This window comes from Dasypus novemcinctus, chromosome 9 (genome assembly GCF_030445035.2).
Source record: "Dasypus novemcinctus isolate mDasNov1 chromosome 9, mDasNov1.1.hap2, whole genome shotgun sequence".
Taxonomy (NCBI): domain Eukaryota; kingdom Metazoa; phylum Chordata; class Mammalia; order Cingulata; family Dasypodidae; genus Dasypus; species Dasypus novemcinctus.
The window spans coordinates 59,181,274-59,196,622 of NC_080681.1; the positions used below are offsets into that span (position 1 = coordinate 59,181,274).

General features: G+C 35.8%; 2 protein-coding genes and 1 non-coding gene across 6 annotated transcripts in view; 1 reads left to right on the forward strand and 2 right to left on the reverse strand.

Annotated features, from left to right (window-relative positions):
- Positions 1-9,277, reverse strand: part of SRSF11 (serine and arginine rich splicing factor 11) — a 37,501-nt gene extending 28,224 nt beyond the window's left edge. For 2 of the 3 annotated variants that reach the window (XM_004483706.5, XM_004483703.5), the window contains exon 1: positions 9,113-9,277. The gene's annotated coding sequence lies outside the window, so the exon portion shown is untranslated. The remainder of the gene's footprint in view (positions 1-9,112) is intronic. The other variant, XM_004483704.5, reaches the window with a different exon arrangement.
- LOC111761981 (U4 spliceosomal RNA) lies at positions 6,383-6,521 on the reverse strand. The gene has a single exon (XR_002795202.1). It is a non-coding gene; the product is annotated as a U4 spliceosomal RNA (small nuclear RNA).
- LRRC40 (leucine rich repeat containing 40) overlaps positions 9,210-15,349 on the forward strand; it is a 53,296-nt gene continuing 47,156 nt past the window's right edge. The window contains exon 1 of one of the 2 annotated variants that reach the window (XM_058303365.1): positions 9,210-9,501. In XM_058303365.1, coding sequence (XP_058159348.1) covers positions 9,351-9,501 — 151 coding nt within the window. In that variant the 5' untranslated portion in view covers positions 9,210-9,350. The remainder of the gene's footprint in view (positions 9,502-15,349) is intronic. The other variant, XM_071217385.1, reaches the window with a different exon arrangement.

Below are 15,349 nucleotides of genomic sequence, written 5' to 3' on the forward strand. Positions count from 1 at the left end.
GCCTTGTAACTTAATTTTATATCACAAAAGTTGACTTTTGTGGTAACATATAACACAAAAGTTACCATTTTAACGACTTTTAAGTGTACACGTCAATGATATTACTTTTAAAAAGTACTTTACAGAACTTAAACATATTAAAGATATCTGAAATTCCTAGAGAAAAATTTGCTTTATATCCATATTACAGTAATTTTGAAGCATTTGACTATAAAAAGATCTTTGCCTAATTTATCAACTTCTGAACTGTTCCCTCACCTTCATCCAGTGTTGTCCAGACTTGTAGTTCCCCAATCATGACAAAATCTTTCAATTCACTGTGCCTTTATACAAGTTACCAAAGTCTTCCCTCATTTTATCTAACCGACATCCTCAGGACCTTCCTTCTCTTACTGCCGTTACTTCTACAAGCGGTTAGGGCTTCCTCTTCCATGCATATATTTGTTATATTGATAATGTCTCTTGCCCCTTCCCCAAAACTGACCTTTCTGGGTCAGTCCAGAACCTATCACAGTATCTGTCACAGACAGTTCCCCATGTGTACGTTGAACAAATGCATAAATATGCCTAAATTATGGTATCATTTATTTTAAGACACTTGTTCAACAAATTTACTTGACCCTGAGTATTTCTGGAGCCTAAAACCTGAAGCTCTGTAGAATATCCACATTAGCGAATGGCTCTATTGCAGAATGAAGTTAATAGTAATTTTTGAACTTAATAAGATTTGAATGCAGAGCCAATTGGCTAGGTTTGCTTACTAGCTAAATGACTTCTGTTAGTTCTTAGAGAGGGATGGGGTTGATTCAATGCAAACCTCACCAAAATTACAAATTACAAGTGATCACATGGAATTCATAAATGTGTATCTGTGAATATAAAGAATGTCAGGTAATTAATTTTCTCATTTTGAATCAGACATGTAACTGTCAATCAGATTCTTAGAAGTTCAACATCCATTTGGGGTGCCTACAATATGCCTAGTAGGAGAAAGGTGTTCAATGATAAAAAGACCAATAGCATAAAGGTGGGGTTCATGCCTGTCTTATTATGTTCCCATTTTAAGAGGCGCACACACAACAAAATCACAAATTCCTTCATATATTATGCACCTACTATGTTCCAGGGATTTCCTAGCCACTAGGAATACAGCAGTGAAAAGAGAGGCAAGGTCCCTGATTGAATGAAATGTCAGGTCTAGTATGGCAAACTCTCAATAAACAAATACACATAAAGGGAATAATGTGCTGTGATGAAAATAAAACAAGATAGAACATCTGGGCTGTGACCTGAATAAAAGCCATTTTAATTTCTGGAGGAAGATGTTTCCAGACAGAGGAAATAGGCCCTGAGGGTAAAAACAAGTTTGGAGCTTTTAAGATACAGTAAGAAGACTGTCTGTAGACTAATTTCCAATTTATAATTCAGGGAGAGATTTATAAAGAAACCCTGTCAGTATAATGTGGAAAGTGAAATGAAAGAAGTATGCAAGAAGAAGAGTCATTTAGCTTATCTTGGGGAGTGGGTCAGTAAAGGCTTCCAGTTTTATTTCAAATAATGAATATTATCAGTGTTATAAAGAGTTCATGCTATTGCTAATACAAAACAAAAAATAACCTGTCATTTTGGTCTAGATGGTCATATTATGGGAAAGTACATGGCATCTGATAGCCTTTTTGAGATATGGAAAATAGGTTACAGAAGTCTCCATAATACTCTGAAGATCCAAAAGTCCTTACTGATTATGGGTAGGGAACTAGTACTCTCAGATTATAAGGCTAATGTTAAAAAAAATTAAACTGTGCTTGATATTGACAGAAAAGCCTGCCAAAGAATACTAGAAAATAATACTTTATAGAAATCCTTAAAGCAATTACCCAATACTCTCAGTCATATAATGATTAGCTTTAGTTTTTTCCATCTCAAGGCATAAAAGATCTTGTGTATTTTGATGTAAGTCTTTCAAACAAGACAGAATAGGACCCAATAAATACAATCCTTCTCCCCAGTGGTCACTGTATTCCCAGCAGATAAAGCAAGTCACCTTTTTTTTTTAGTTGTCTTTGTTCACACTAATGGAAAGGTAAGTTATTACTATGGCATATACTTAGGTATGCATACAACAAATGCCTCGTGAATGGAGACAGAAATGTACTTGTTAGCTTTACAGGAAAATTTGAGGTAAGTTCTCAAAAGTATTTAGCTTTTACATATATATTTTTTTCTAAAGATATGAGGAATAAGAAAAACTTAGGAAATACATTACTGCCTAGAAATCTGTACTTTTAAAGACCCTTATCTGCAGATCTATTTTAATTTCCCATGTATTAATCAAAATTTTAAGTCCTTTTCTTCTGCTCCAATCTAAATGAAGGGTAGAGCCTAAGGGCTGAGTTAGCACTAGGATACACACACACACGCACTGCAGAAAAAAGTCTACTTAAAGTTTATTTCCTATATGTAGAAGACCACTCAGAGCCTCCTACAGCATGTTATGGGAGAACATTCAAGTGGTGCTGCCTGGAACAAGGGAATGCTGTCTGTAGGACATACAATATAGTGCCTGGGATCTTGAAACTGTTTCCTAGGAAGAGGGGACATTTGTATCTATGTAAATTCCTAGAGCTACACCTACATGCTTCAGACAAGACTTACAGGCAGAATGAATCAGGGTGGCCCATATACTTTGGTCTGGAGCTATCCTCTAAACTCATCACAATGCTTAAGGCACACACACTTTGAGTTTAAATATTAGTGATAACACATTAAAATAACAAAATGTCCAGGTTTCAACAAAATATTACAAGACATACAAAGAAACAAGAAGTGATGGCCCAGGCAAAGGAGAAGATTAAAACATTAGAAACAATCAATGAGGAGGACTCAGACCTGGGATATACCAAAGACTAACAAAATTGTTCCTAATAATGCTCAAAAAGCTAAAGGAAGCCAGGAAAATGATATATACAGAGTATCAAAACAGAAATGGAAAACATGAAAAGGAAACAAACAGTTGAAGACCAGAGTAACAGGAATTAATTCCCAAGAGGGGTTCAACAGCAGATTAGAGCTAGCAAAAGAAAGAACTGGTGAACTTGAAGGTAAGATAATTGAAATCAAGCAGACTGAGGAGCAGAAAGATCAAATGAAGAAAAGTGAACAGCCTGAGGAACCTGTGGGATACTATCAAGAGTACTGATATACATATTGTGGTAGTCCCAGAAGGAGAAGAAAGAGAGAAAGGGGCAGAGAGAATATTAAAAGAAATAATGGCACAATCTTTCCAAATTTAATGAAAGAGACAAATATATACATCCAAGATGCTCAGCAAACTCCAAATAGAAATAGACCCACACTGTGCCATGTTATAATCAAACCATCGAAAACCAAAAGTAAAGAGAGAGGCAGTAGATGTGGCTCAAGCTGTTGAGCGCCTGTTTCACATGGGATGTCCTGGGTTTAGTTCCTGGTGCCTCCTAAAAACAAAAAAAAATAAGCAAACAAACAAAAAACCAACTCAGGGGAGCTGATGTGGCTCAGTGGCTGAGCGCTGGCTTCCCAGGTTCATCCCGGTACCTAAAAAATAAATAAATAAATTTAAACAATAATAATGAGAGAATTCTGAAAGCCATGAAAGAAACAAAGTGCCACCCATAAGGAAGTCTCAATAAGATTAAGTGCCAGTTTCTCATTGAAAACCATGGAGGCAAAAAGGCAGTGGAATGACATATTTAAAGTGCTGAAGCAGAAAACTGCCAAACCAATAATTCTATGCTTGGCAAAACTGTCTTCAGAAATGAGAGCGGGATTAAGACAGTCCCAGATTTAAAAAAAAAACACAAAAAAGCTGAGGGGGAAGCAGATGTGACTCAGGCGAGGGAAGCAGATATGGCTCAGGTTCAAGTGACTGAGGTCCCGCTTACCACTTGGGAGGTCCATGGTTTGGTTCCTAGTGCCTCCTGAAGAAGACAGTGAGCTGGTAAGAAGGTTAGGTGCAGCAAGGTGACACAACAAAAGGCATGAGGAAAAACATAATGAGAGACACAACAAAGCAGGGAGCAGAGGTTCCTGGGCCTCCTAAAGAAAACGAGTAAGACAGTGAGCTGATATGATGGGCAGGTGCAGCAAAATGACAGAACAAGATGACACAACAATAGACACAAGAAGAAAAAAAACCATGAGAAACAAAAAGCAGGGAACGGAGGTTTCTCAAGTGATTAAGTGCCCTCTCATATCAGAGGTCCCAGGTTCAGTCCCCAGGTGCCTCCTAAAGGACAGCACAGAGCAAGTACAAACAATGAGGGGGTGGGGAGAAATAAATTAAATACATCTTAAAAAACAAAAAAAAAGCTGAGGGAGTTCATCACCACTAGACTGGCCTACAGGAGATGCTAAAGAGAGTTCTAAAGGTTGAAAGGAAAGGACAAGATAATAAATCAAAGTTGCATGAAGAAATACAGATTTCTGGTGAGGATAACGGCATGAGTTAATATAAATGCCAGTACTATTACATTTTGGTTTGTAACTCCACTTTTTAACTTCCTACAGGATCTAAAAGGCAAGTGCACAAAATGCAATAATAAATCAGTGTTTTTAAATCAACGTGTAAACATGTAATTTATGACAAGAACTACATCAAGGTGGGGGGACAGAAGGATACAGGAGCATAGTTTGGTTATACTATTGAAATTATCTTGGTACTAAAACAAGACTGTTACAGATTTAGGATGTTAAATTGAAGTTCCATGGTAACCACAAGGAAAATATTAGAGAATATGCAAGCTCACACAGACAAAAATTATAATACAGGTAACAAGGGGTAGCAGGTAGGAGAATGAGTTGTTAATACAGAATAGGTATAGGGTTTCTCTTTGGGAAGATAGGAGAGTTTTAGTAATGGAAGATGGTGAGGGTATTATTAATGTGATTATTCCCATTAAATGGTACACTTAAGAGTGATTAGGATGGGAAAGTTTATGTTGTATCTATGTTCCCAGAACAGAAAAGAAAAACGAAAAGAAAAAAACTGAAGAGACAATGACAATTAAATCCCTGGATGGGATCTAAGAAGGGAGGAGGAAAAGGCCCAAAGGGACATTACTGGGACATATGAATAAATGGAAATGTAACACAGTAATCATGCATCAATGTTAAATTTCTTGACCTTTATAACTGCACTTAAGGTAGTTACGTATTTGAATATCCTTGTTCTTAGGAAATGTGCATGGCAGTAATAAGTGTTCAAGGAGCATGATGTGTATAACTTATAATAAAAGTATTCAGAAAGTAAATAGATGGAATGATATAGCAAATGTGGAAAAATGTTAAAATTGGTAAATCTTGGTCTCTGGGGGAAGATGAGGGTTTGTTGGGGTTCTCTATATGAGGTTTGTATTATATTTTTCAATGAAAAGAAAATAAACCAAAAAACAAACTAAACAAAACAAAAACAATAACCAAAAAACCTCAACGCATTTAGTTATAAAATCTTAGGTTCCTCCACTTTTCTTTATTCAAAACACTAACATGCTTTTCATTTTTTTATTAGAGAAAATGAGATTTTCCTAAAGCAGGTAGAATCGTTTGTATTGAAAGTAAAGAGAATATAAGACCCAACATTTGAATCAAATGTTAAACCTCCTAGAACAAGCTCACTGCTTCGTGATTCAGAAGCATAAAGAAAAGTCAAATTTTCAAGCAGAGGTAACATAAAAAGAATATACAAATACATAATCCAAAAGAAAATGTACTTTCCCCATCGTAAAGAACTGTTACACACAAAGCCAGTTTTTTAAAAAAGCATTCAAAGCCACACTTTGAAGCTATGAAGAATAACGCAAAATTATGTATTGCCCTCCCAGAAATGTTATAGGATATTTTCTACTGGCTACTTATAAAAGATTGCAGTTACAGGCCTAAATGGAAAACATATGTGAAACTGGAAATTGAAAATTTTTGAAGAAAATGAAAAGACATGTATAACAGACAACTTTAAAGTTCAACATTCAAAACATTAACAGCCTGTTTCCTAGATAATTTTGCTCTTAATTCTGATAATTTAAGGCAACTTATTGTTAGTGTATGGGACAGAAACAAGTATATGTAAAAATGTAAATAATTCAACCCAATTTATAAGTTATATATGTTAGGTCCAAAACTCCAATAAAAAACGACAATGTTAAAAAGTAAAAATGTTCCATTAATAAATAACTTTTATTATAAAATAGCAGCTCTCACAGATAGGGTAATAATCTAAAATATAATACTGAATCAAAATAGGGTAAAAATCTGTTACTTTACACAGAAAGAAGCACCCTAGAAATTCTGCAAAGCAAACTCACTTTGCAATTTTTCAGTTATTATTATTTTTTAAAAAATTCAGTCTCCATAGAGACTCAGAAATTGCTAAAGCCGATTATATTTCAAGTCTTCATGGTGGAGTATTGGGAAAAGTTTTCAATTAGCAATAATCGCACCTCGGATAAACCTCATTGGCTATGATACTGCCACTGCGCAAAGCTTCAGTTGTTTTTTTTTAAACAAATGTTTAATACAGAAATTAGTATGTTTTTTTCTTTACTATAATATCCCTAACTTCTCTCAGTAAACCCACCTTATAAATTGTAACTTTCAGCATTGAAAAAAATGTAATAAGTAACAATGTTCATGAGAGTAACAGAGCCATGTTTGAAAATATAGTAGTAAATTTTAATGGTAGAGTCAAGCCATTCTCTCTTACTTTGATAGTTTCCTTACTTTACACTATGAAACAAAACACTCTTTGGCTGATGTAATTCATAGGCTCAACATATTGGGTTTCTTGACTTTCTTTTTCATTTAGCAAAGAAGGTAGAAGAGTTAAACTTTTATAAGATTGGTGTAATAAATTGTAGCTAGACAAATTCTGCTACTAGGTGGCTATGCAATTAATCCCTACCCAGGAGAAAACCATTTCGTATTATTTTAATAACATCTATGTAAATTCCATTAAAAACAAAACAAGTACTTAGCCTTAAATCCTGGTGTTAAAAAAGGTAGTTTTATTGTTTGTTTGCTTTTAATGCATTCTTCATAAAGTAATACAATTGATATAAAGAGCAAATTCACACTAATACAACTACTCTTTCATAAAGAAGCTCAATTCAAATTGATTAGGTTTCAGAGCTTCCATCAATTTGAAATAAAACTTAACTTTCTCCAGTACGTGAGGTAGAATTTTTCACCATTTGCTTGCTCATTCTGCATTTGCTACATAGCTACAATACACACTGTAGTATAGATAAATATACTGGTAAAATTTTTACACATGTCAGTTTACATCTTTTGAAGTTTACCAAAATATGGTCACCTGAATTTTTAAGAATTACTTTGACACTAAAGAGGATATATTTCTCTTATACAAAATGAACGTTTCAACATATCATAATTGAACATGAATAATAAAATAATTGACTTCAATTAGAAACACAATGAATGGGAAAATTATACCTGGAAGTTATTTTTTAAAAATGTTTAACGAAGTATTCATTGTAGGGAGGGAGCTACTGTAGATATCTGGGCAATTAATCCCTAAAGTCTGTTGTTGCCTACAAAAGAGAAAAAGGGGATTCTCTAATAAATGTGTTTTAAAACACAATTGAAGTTCTCTTAAAATGGATTCCAAGATAAAAGCAAGTTGGAAATTGTGAAACAAAATCCACTAGGCAAATCATAGTGGTTAACAAGAAAGGTTTGAAGACAGAGGTAAGTTCAAATACCTGGCCATGCCACTTACAAAAGCCTGTGACCTTGAGCAAGTTTCTTAACTCCTTTAGACTCATTTTCTTCATCTGCAAAATGGATTATTGTGTTACACAAGAGACTGCAAATATAAGTATTATTAACATTGAGTCTGGCACATAGTAAAGGTTCAAGAGGTAACTATTATCATTACTCTCAAGACAAACTGTATGAGGGCTCATCAGCGACCCTGCAAAAGCTGCCATGGTGTTTGTTTTAAAATCCATTCTTAACTTGCTTGGAAGCATAGTACTGGTACTTTTCTGCTTATCTCTTTCGGTGTAAAGGATTACAGAAATAAGAAGTAAAAAAAAAAAGTGCGAGTTGTTAAACGAGTTTTGCAGGGAGCAAGAGGCAATACTGAGGCACAACTGTGTATGATTGCAGAATTTGTCAGGGGACCGTCATCTTGCCTTTAAAATACCCTACCAACCCTGAACAGACTTGATGGAACCAGGAGTCTACTTCCTGATTTATGCTTTTGAAAACACTTCAAGCAAAGAAAAGTTTAGCACCTAGGACAGTATCACACAGGTTGAATTCTCAGTGATTACTGAATTAAATCTAAAGGTGTACATTTCAGGCAGAAACTAACTTCCCAGGAAACAAAACTTTACTGCATAGAATTTTGACGTCTATTAGGAACGCGAGTCCCTTCCCCCCCAAGATCTCAAGATTTAAAGTAAACTTTCATCTTCACATAATTATCTCAAAAATCTTATGAGATGGCAATTATTATCCCTAAATTAATGAAAAAACGGGTAAGCTTTAAAAGCGGTCGAGTAAACTGCCTTAAGTTACATAGCTTGTAAGATACAGAAGCAGCTGGGATGCGAACTCGTTGCTCTAAGGCACCAAAGTCCAAGCTGTTCGTGCTACACTAAAGCTTTTGCTTTCACTTGTCTTTCTAAACCATCCAGTAAAAAAAAGCATTTATTAAAATTTTAAGTCTTTTTTTTCTTTCTATGTTTCCAACCCTTATATTTCACACTACAACCTGCACTGGGCTATAAAGTCAATACAACAAGGCAAGAAGGGTTAATTTTAGGAGTCAGAGTATAGGTCCGAAGAAAAGATCTGTTTTACTCCCTACGTCTGAGGTCTGGCGCCACCACCATTAGCGACAAACACAGGCTCGGGTACAGAGGCTCCTGACCGCGCCCAGGTTCTCGGAGTTACACTCCAGGCCCAGGTTCAGGCCAGCTAGGGTACAAGACAGGGCTATCCTTTCCCCACCCACGCCCACAGTAGGCGCATGGAGAAGGTCGGAGTCGTAGGAGTAAGGCACACGATACACTCTAAAGGCCCTTTCAAGCCTGTTAAACACACTTACTTGAGCGAGGTAATCACAAAACACAAGGCCGGCACCGGCAACGGAAAGGGCTCCTCTGTCCTCTAGCCTCAGGGGCCGACAGTGACGACATCTGGACCGCGCCGCGCATAGAGAAGGCCCTGGGCAAACCCACGAGCCCAGCGCTGCCAGCGCGCGCTCACGCACGGGCGGGGCGTTGCAGTGTCGCAATCTTTAAGCGTCACACCCGAGGTGCTACTTCTGGGTCTTGGGTTTGAACATGTCGCGGCCGAAGATCGTTGAAGAGCGCGATCCCCGGGCGGGCTTCAGGGTTGAGAGGAGAGATTGTGGTAACTCCGTACCGCAGGGTCTGTTAAAGGCAGCGAGGAAGAGCGGCCAGTTAAACCTGTCGGGTAGGAACCTCAGTGAAGGTAAGATCCAGAGGTGCGAATCGATTGTTCGTCTTGTCATAGAAGCCCTTGCTTCGGGCAGTCTCCCTTTCCTTTTGCCTGGCTTTGGCCACCTTTGGCTCAGGTTCCCAGCCAGGACTGCTGTGCTCGAACCCGGGCACTCATTACATTTCGACAGTCGGATCTCTGGTGAAGGGACCCTGCTAGGAATACGACCAGAATTTAAACAAAGCTTTCAGGGATTCACCCATTCTTTGGAATAAACAACATAATGTGTGACTAAATTAACTATCACATTATAGGCAAATATTTTTATTTATCTACCTATTTGTGAGCTGAGAGGGATTTCCACTATACCCGGACTGTGACCTTCTTGTGCATGCTACTGAATAGAGTCCTAATTACAAGGAATAATGACTGTATTTTCTAAATTGAGGATCAGGGTAGATACTGTACAAAGTATTTCAATTTGGGACCATAGAAGAACCCATTAAAGGTTAACAAGGACAAGTGTAGGTATTTTGAATAAATGGCTAATGCGCTTCTGATTATCTGTTGTGTAGCAGAGAGACAGAAAGAGTGGCAGATGAAGGTATTTTTCCTGTAATGTTTTTCTCTATGTTCAGTTTTTTGGATTCTGGTTAAAACTTTGCATTTTCCTTCCTGTGAGTACTTTTTTATTGTGCCACCTAGAAAGTTGACCAGGCAAGCAAATATCTGCTGAATGGATAAAAGGATATATATGAAATAAAATGCCTGCTCTACCTGAAGAGGGTCTTAGTTTCTTACTTATAATGCAAGAGTAATCATAGAACCTGTTGAAATTTAAATGAGATAATATAGGTAAAGTATCTGGTACATAAAATACACAGTAAAGATTGGCTATTTCTGTTACCATTGGAATAGCCTTTTAACTATTCTTTGGATTTCTTGTTTTAAACGTCACCCTCCAAATCTTAGCGTCAATACTAAGAGTTATCTTTCTAAAACACATTCTCTATTAGGTCACGCAAAACCTTTAATGACTCTTCATAGCCCACAGGATACAATATAAAAAGTCTTTAGCACAACCTACAAAAGCCTTTCAAAATCTTACCCTTTACTGTCGCATCTCTTTTTAGTATCCTATACTTAGCAACAATGACATTAACAAAAAATTGTTTCCCCAAACAACCATAGTTTTAAAAATTATAATAATAGTGTCCCCTATGCTTGGAATATCCCTCTCTCTTTTGTCCACTGTTTCCTAGATGTGAAAGCAAACCATAAAAAGGGTTGATTTAAACAACGGGAATTTGTTAGTTTATGGTTTTAAGGCTAGAAGTCCAGAATTGAGGCGTCAGCAAGGCTATGCTTTCTCCCTGAAGACTGTGGAATTCTGGGGTTGGCTGCTGGTGATCCTTGGTTTTTCTCCCACGTAGCAATGCACATTACAATGTCTTCTCCTTTCTCTTCCTTCGTCTATTGACTTCCAGCTTAATAGACTTCCTTAGTCTGTTGGCTCCCCCTGAGGCTTCTCTTTCTGTGTCCAATTTCCTTTGCTTATAAAGCCTTCAGCTATATTGAATTAAGGCTACCCTCATTCAGTTTGGGCATACCTTAACTAATAATAACTTCAGAGGCCCTGTTTTACAAATGGGGCTCCACCCACAGGACCAGGGGTAGAAATCTGATTATGTCTTTTGTGGGGGACTTGATTCAGTCCCCCTCAACCTTACAAACTCCCACTTTTTTCTCAACTCATTTGTCACACTGTCCATGAAAATCTTTCTCAGCCTTCTCAGTATGTTAGTCACTATTTCTGGGTTTAGAGTATTTTTTTACAGACTTCTTTTATAAACCTCATCACTTTCTATTATTATTTGTCTGTACTTCTATAACCTGTGAGCTCTTTGTAGGCATGTTTTAAATAGACTGTTTTTTTAGACCTTTTTTTAAAAATAGACTATTATTAAGAGCAGCTTTAGGTTTCAGGAAAATTGTACATTAAGTTCAGAGTTCCCATATACCTCTTCCCCTCACTCCCCACATAGTTTCCTCTATTATTAACATGTTGCATTAGTGTGGTACATTTGTTACTCTTGAACTAATACTAATGCACTATTAACTAAGTCCATACAGAGTTTAGAATTCACTCTTTGTGTTGTGCAATCCTGTGGGTTTTGACAAAATGTACAGTGCCATGTATCCATCATTATAGTATCGAACAATAGATTCACTGTTTAAAAATCATTTCTGTTCTACCTATTCATCCCTCCTCCATCCCCAAACCTCTGACTATCACTAATCATTTTACTGTCTCTATAGTTTTGGCTATTCCAAAATGTCATATAGCTGGAAATAGAGTATTGGCTTTTTATACTGGCTTCTGTCATTAAACTATATGTATATGTGTGTGTGTGTGTGTATATATGTATAAATATTTAGGAGGTAGCAGGAATTGAACCCAGGACCTCGTACATGGGAAGCTGCATTCAACTGCTGAGCTACATCTGCTCCCCAATGAGAGTTGTTTTTTTTAGGCAGTACTGGTGTTCAAACTTGGAACCTTGTACATAGGAAGCAGGTACTCAACCACTTGAGCTACATCTGCTCCTAAACAATATGTATTTAAGGTTCCTCCATGTCTTTTCACAGCCTGATAACTAATTTCTTTTTATTGCTGAATAATATTCTATTGTTTGGATGTACCACAGTTTGTTTATCCATTCACTTTTTAAAGGACATCTTGTTTGCTTCCAGTTTTGGACTGTTAGAAGTAAGGCTGCTTGTGATGGTCCCAAGCTGTATTTACCCCTTGAAAAAGCGTGTTCTTAAATATAATCCATTCGTCTTGTGTGTCAGAGAGAGAGAGAGTCTCCATGGAAGCAAGAAGCTGAAAGCAATGAAACATGGAAGAGAAGGGAGAGACCAGCAGACACTGCCATGTGCCTTGCTATGTGGCAGAAGAACCAAGATTTGCTGGCATCTGGTCTTCAGAAAGAAAGCATCACTTTGATCATGCCATGATTTGAACATTTTCTTGGCCTAAACATTCCCATTGTTTAAGCCAACCCATTTCACAGTATCTGCTTTAAGCAGCCTAGGAAACTAGAACACTGCTGTAAACATCTGTGTGTAGATTTTGTAGACATAAGTTTTCAATTAATTTAGATAAAATATCTGGGAGTGTGATTGGTAGATCATATGGTAAGATTAAGCTTTGTAAGAAACTTCTAAACTGTTCTCCAAGGTAGCTGTACAATTTTGCATTCTAATAAACAATGAATGAGAGTTCTTGTTCTTCCACATCTTTGTCAGCATTTGGTATGTTTCTTGGATTTTAGCCATTCTGATAGGTGAGTGTGGGGGTCTCATTGTTTTAATTTGCAATTTCCTAATAATATATGATGTGCAATATCTTTTCATATGCTTTTTTAAATCTTCTTTGATGAGGTGTCTGTTCAGATCTTTTGCCCTGCTATAATTGGGTCTTTTGTTTTCTTACTGTTGAGTACTCTTGTTTTTAATTCATCTTTCTGTGCCAGATGTTTCTGCTCAGTAGCTGATGATTCATTAAATAAGTGACATGTAGGCCAACAGACTGTTGATTATGCCTCTTAAAATATGTTCCTTGAAGTACAGATGAATGTACAGAATTGTCTTTTTGACATAAAATAATTGCAGAAAATGTTTACTCCTCTCTTTTCTGATAAAATTTTTCTAATAAGTCCTCTCGCTGTCTTTATATTTTTACCTCCAAATATTTTTACCTTAAAACTTATTATGTTCAAAACATATTTTCAAACATGGATTCTTTCAGATGTTGCTATTACATGTGAGGTAATGTACATGAAATATGAGCTAATATATATGAAAGTGATTGTACATGTGTATTTTTGATGTATATAACTAAAAGTGGTTAAAATTCTGTTGATTCCTATTCTTAGATCATGTCATTCTTGAAGGAGGTCTTCTTAAAGGAAGCTCTTCAAAGGCAGTGAAGCATTTTATTAACCTGATATGCTGTGAACTGGTGCCTAACACTTTTAGACTTGTTCATCACTGATAAAGAGCACACCTGTAAATCTATTTAGGGTTATTAACTTTTGCCTGTAACTGAAATCTGGGTACTCTTGAAAGTTTTTAGATGTACTTTAAAAAAATAAAAGTAGTCTTATTTCTTTTTGAAACTACCATTTATTATTTTCTTATTTATAAAAGCATTATGCCTACTGAAGAAAAATTGGATTTATGGAAAAGCATAAACACTGAACATAGGGAATTGGTGTAGCTCAAGTGATTGAGTGCCAGTGTACCACATACAAGGTCCCAGGTTCAATCCCTGCCCCCGGTACCAAAAAAAAACTAAAAACAAAAACTGAACATAACCATCCAGGATTAATCACTGTTAATATTTTTCTTTTAATAGGTTTTTTTTTCTGTAAATATGTATGTATAATTTGTCTTCATTTAGAAAATTTTTTTGGAATTGTAGTGAATACTGCTTTTCTGACATCTATTTATACGTTCTTCAATGTCACCTGAAAAATCGAGTAGTTTTATTATTCTATCTTATTACTACTATAATTTAAACATTCCAGTATCACTGCTAATTTTTAAGCCATCATTCTGAGTGTCAATTCTATAACTTAGCAAAAATAACTGTTAGTAACTAACTTCAAAGAGGAAAATTATAAATATTCTGGAAATTTTAAGTTACAGCCCTTTGATGAGCATCAACATGAGATATATCATCACATTAGTTCAATATAGATGCCACAGTTGATTTACATTGGCCCAAATAAAATTAATATGGAATTGAAAAGGAAGTGTTAATTGTTGCTTTCTGGTTGCACGACCATAGCAGAACAGTATATATAAGAATGTTTCTGGGTGATTCATCTGAAACTGAGGAAAAGTTGAAGGTGTAAGAATTTGGAACAAAAGAATGCTGTAAATTCTAAAGGAAGCCACACTGCTGAAAATGATAAGAAAATTGGTAAGTGGGTAATTTATTAAACAAGCCAATTGCATTTGTTTGGAAACCGTATTATTTGAGAGGGAAATATGGATATAAAGCTATCTTTCCTTATCTTGAAGACAGTAGTTTAGTTAGTTTCCATTTGTGGAATTAGGTAACTGGGTCTAGGATTCCTAGGCCTCAGGAAGACATGCTATTTTAGAATAATGCGAATTTACCTTATTCAGCATACACAGTTTGTTATGACAGGATGAAAAGTGTAACACAAACCATATATTTATCAAGGTTAATTAATCATCCTTAAGTCTATATGAACCTTGTTCTGCTGTACTAGTTATTTGATTCTGTACTTTGACTACTAGTTGTCTTAATGGAATGTGTGATATTCTAAATCTAAAGAGTTGATAAGAATTAACCAAGGTTACAGATTATTTTAATAATAAATAATTCTGGAAAAAAACTGTGCTTCTAGGTAAGTAAATTGTCAAAACAAACTGATCCTTAGCCACATCTTAGAAATGGAAGCAAGAAGATATCTTAGTCTTTATACACAGGTAAAATCTTGAAGTGAACATTTAACTTTTAGCATACTGAGATCTAGGGCATTCTACTTATTTGGGTTATAAGATATGGAACAAGATAGTTAATTGAAAATCCCATTTCTATTTATTGACCTGTTAAAATATTAGTTCTGTGCTTTTATTGTCTTAATTTTGTGATGTCTATCTCAAGTTATTGCCAATGCCCAAGTTTTTTTTTTTTAATGTATTATTGGAAATTTAAACATTTCCCTGCATTGATGTCATGCTTGCTTGCTTGCATTTTAATATGTTTTATTGAGCAGGAAAGAAAAAGTTGGAGCTAACTAACAAATGAATGTCATCTCACATAGATGTTAACAGGAAA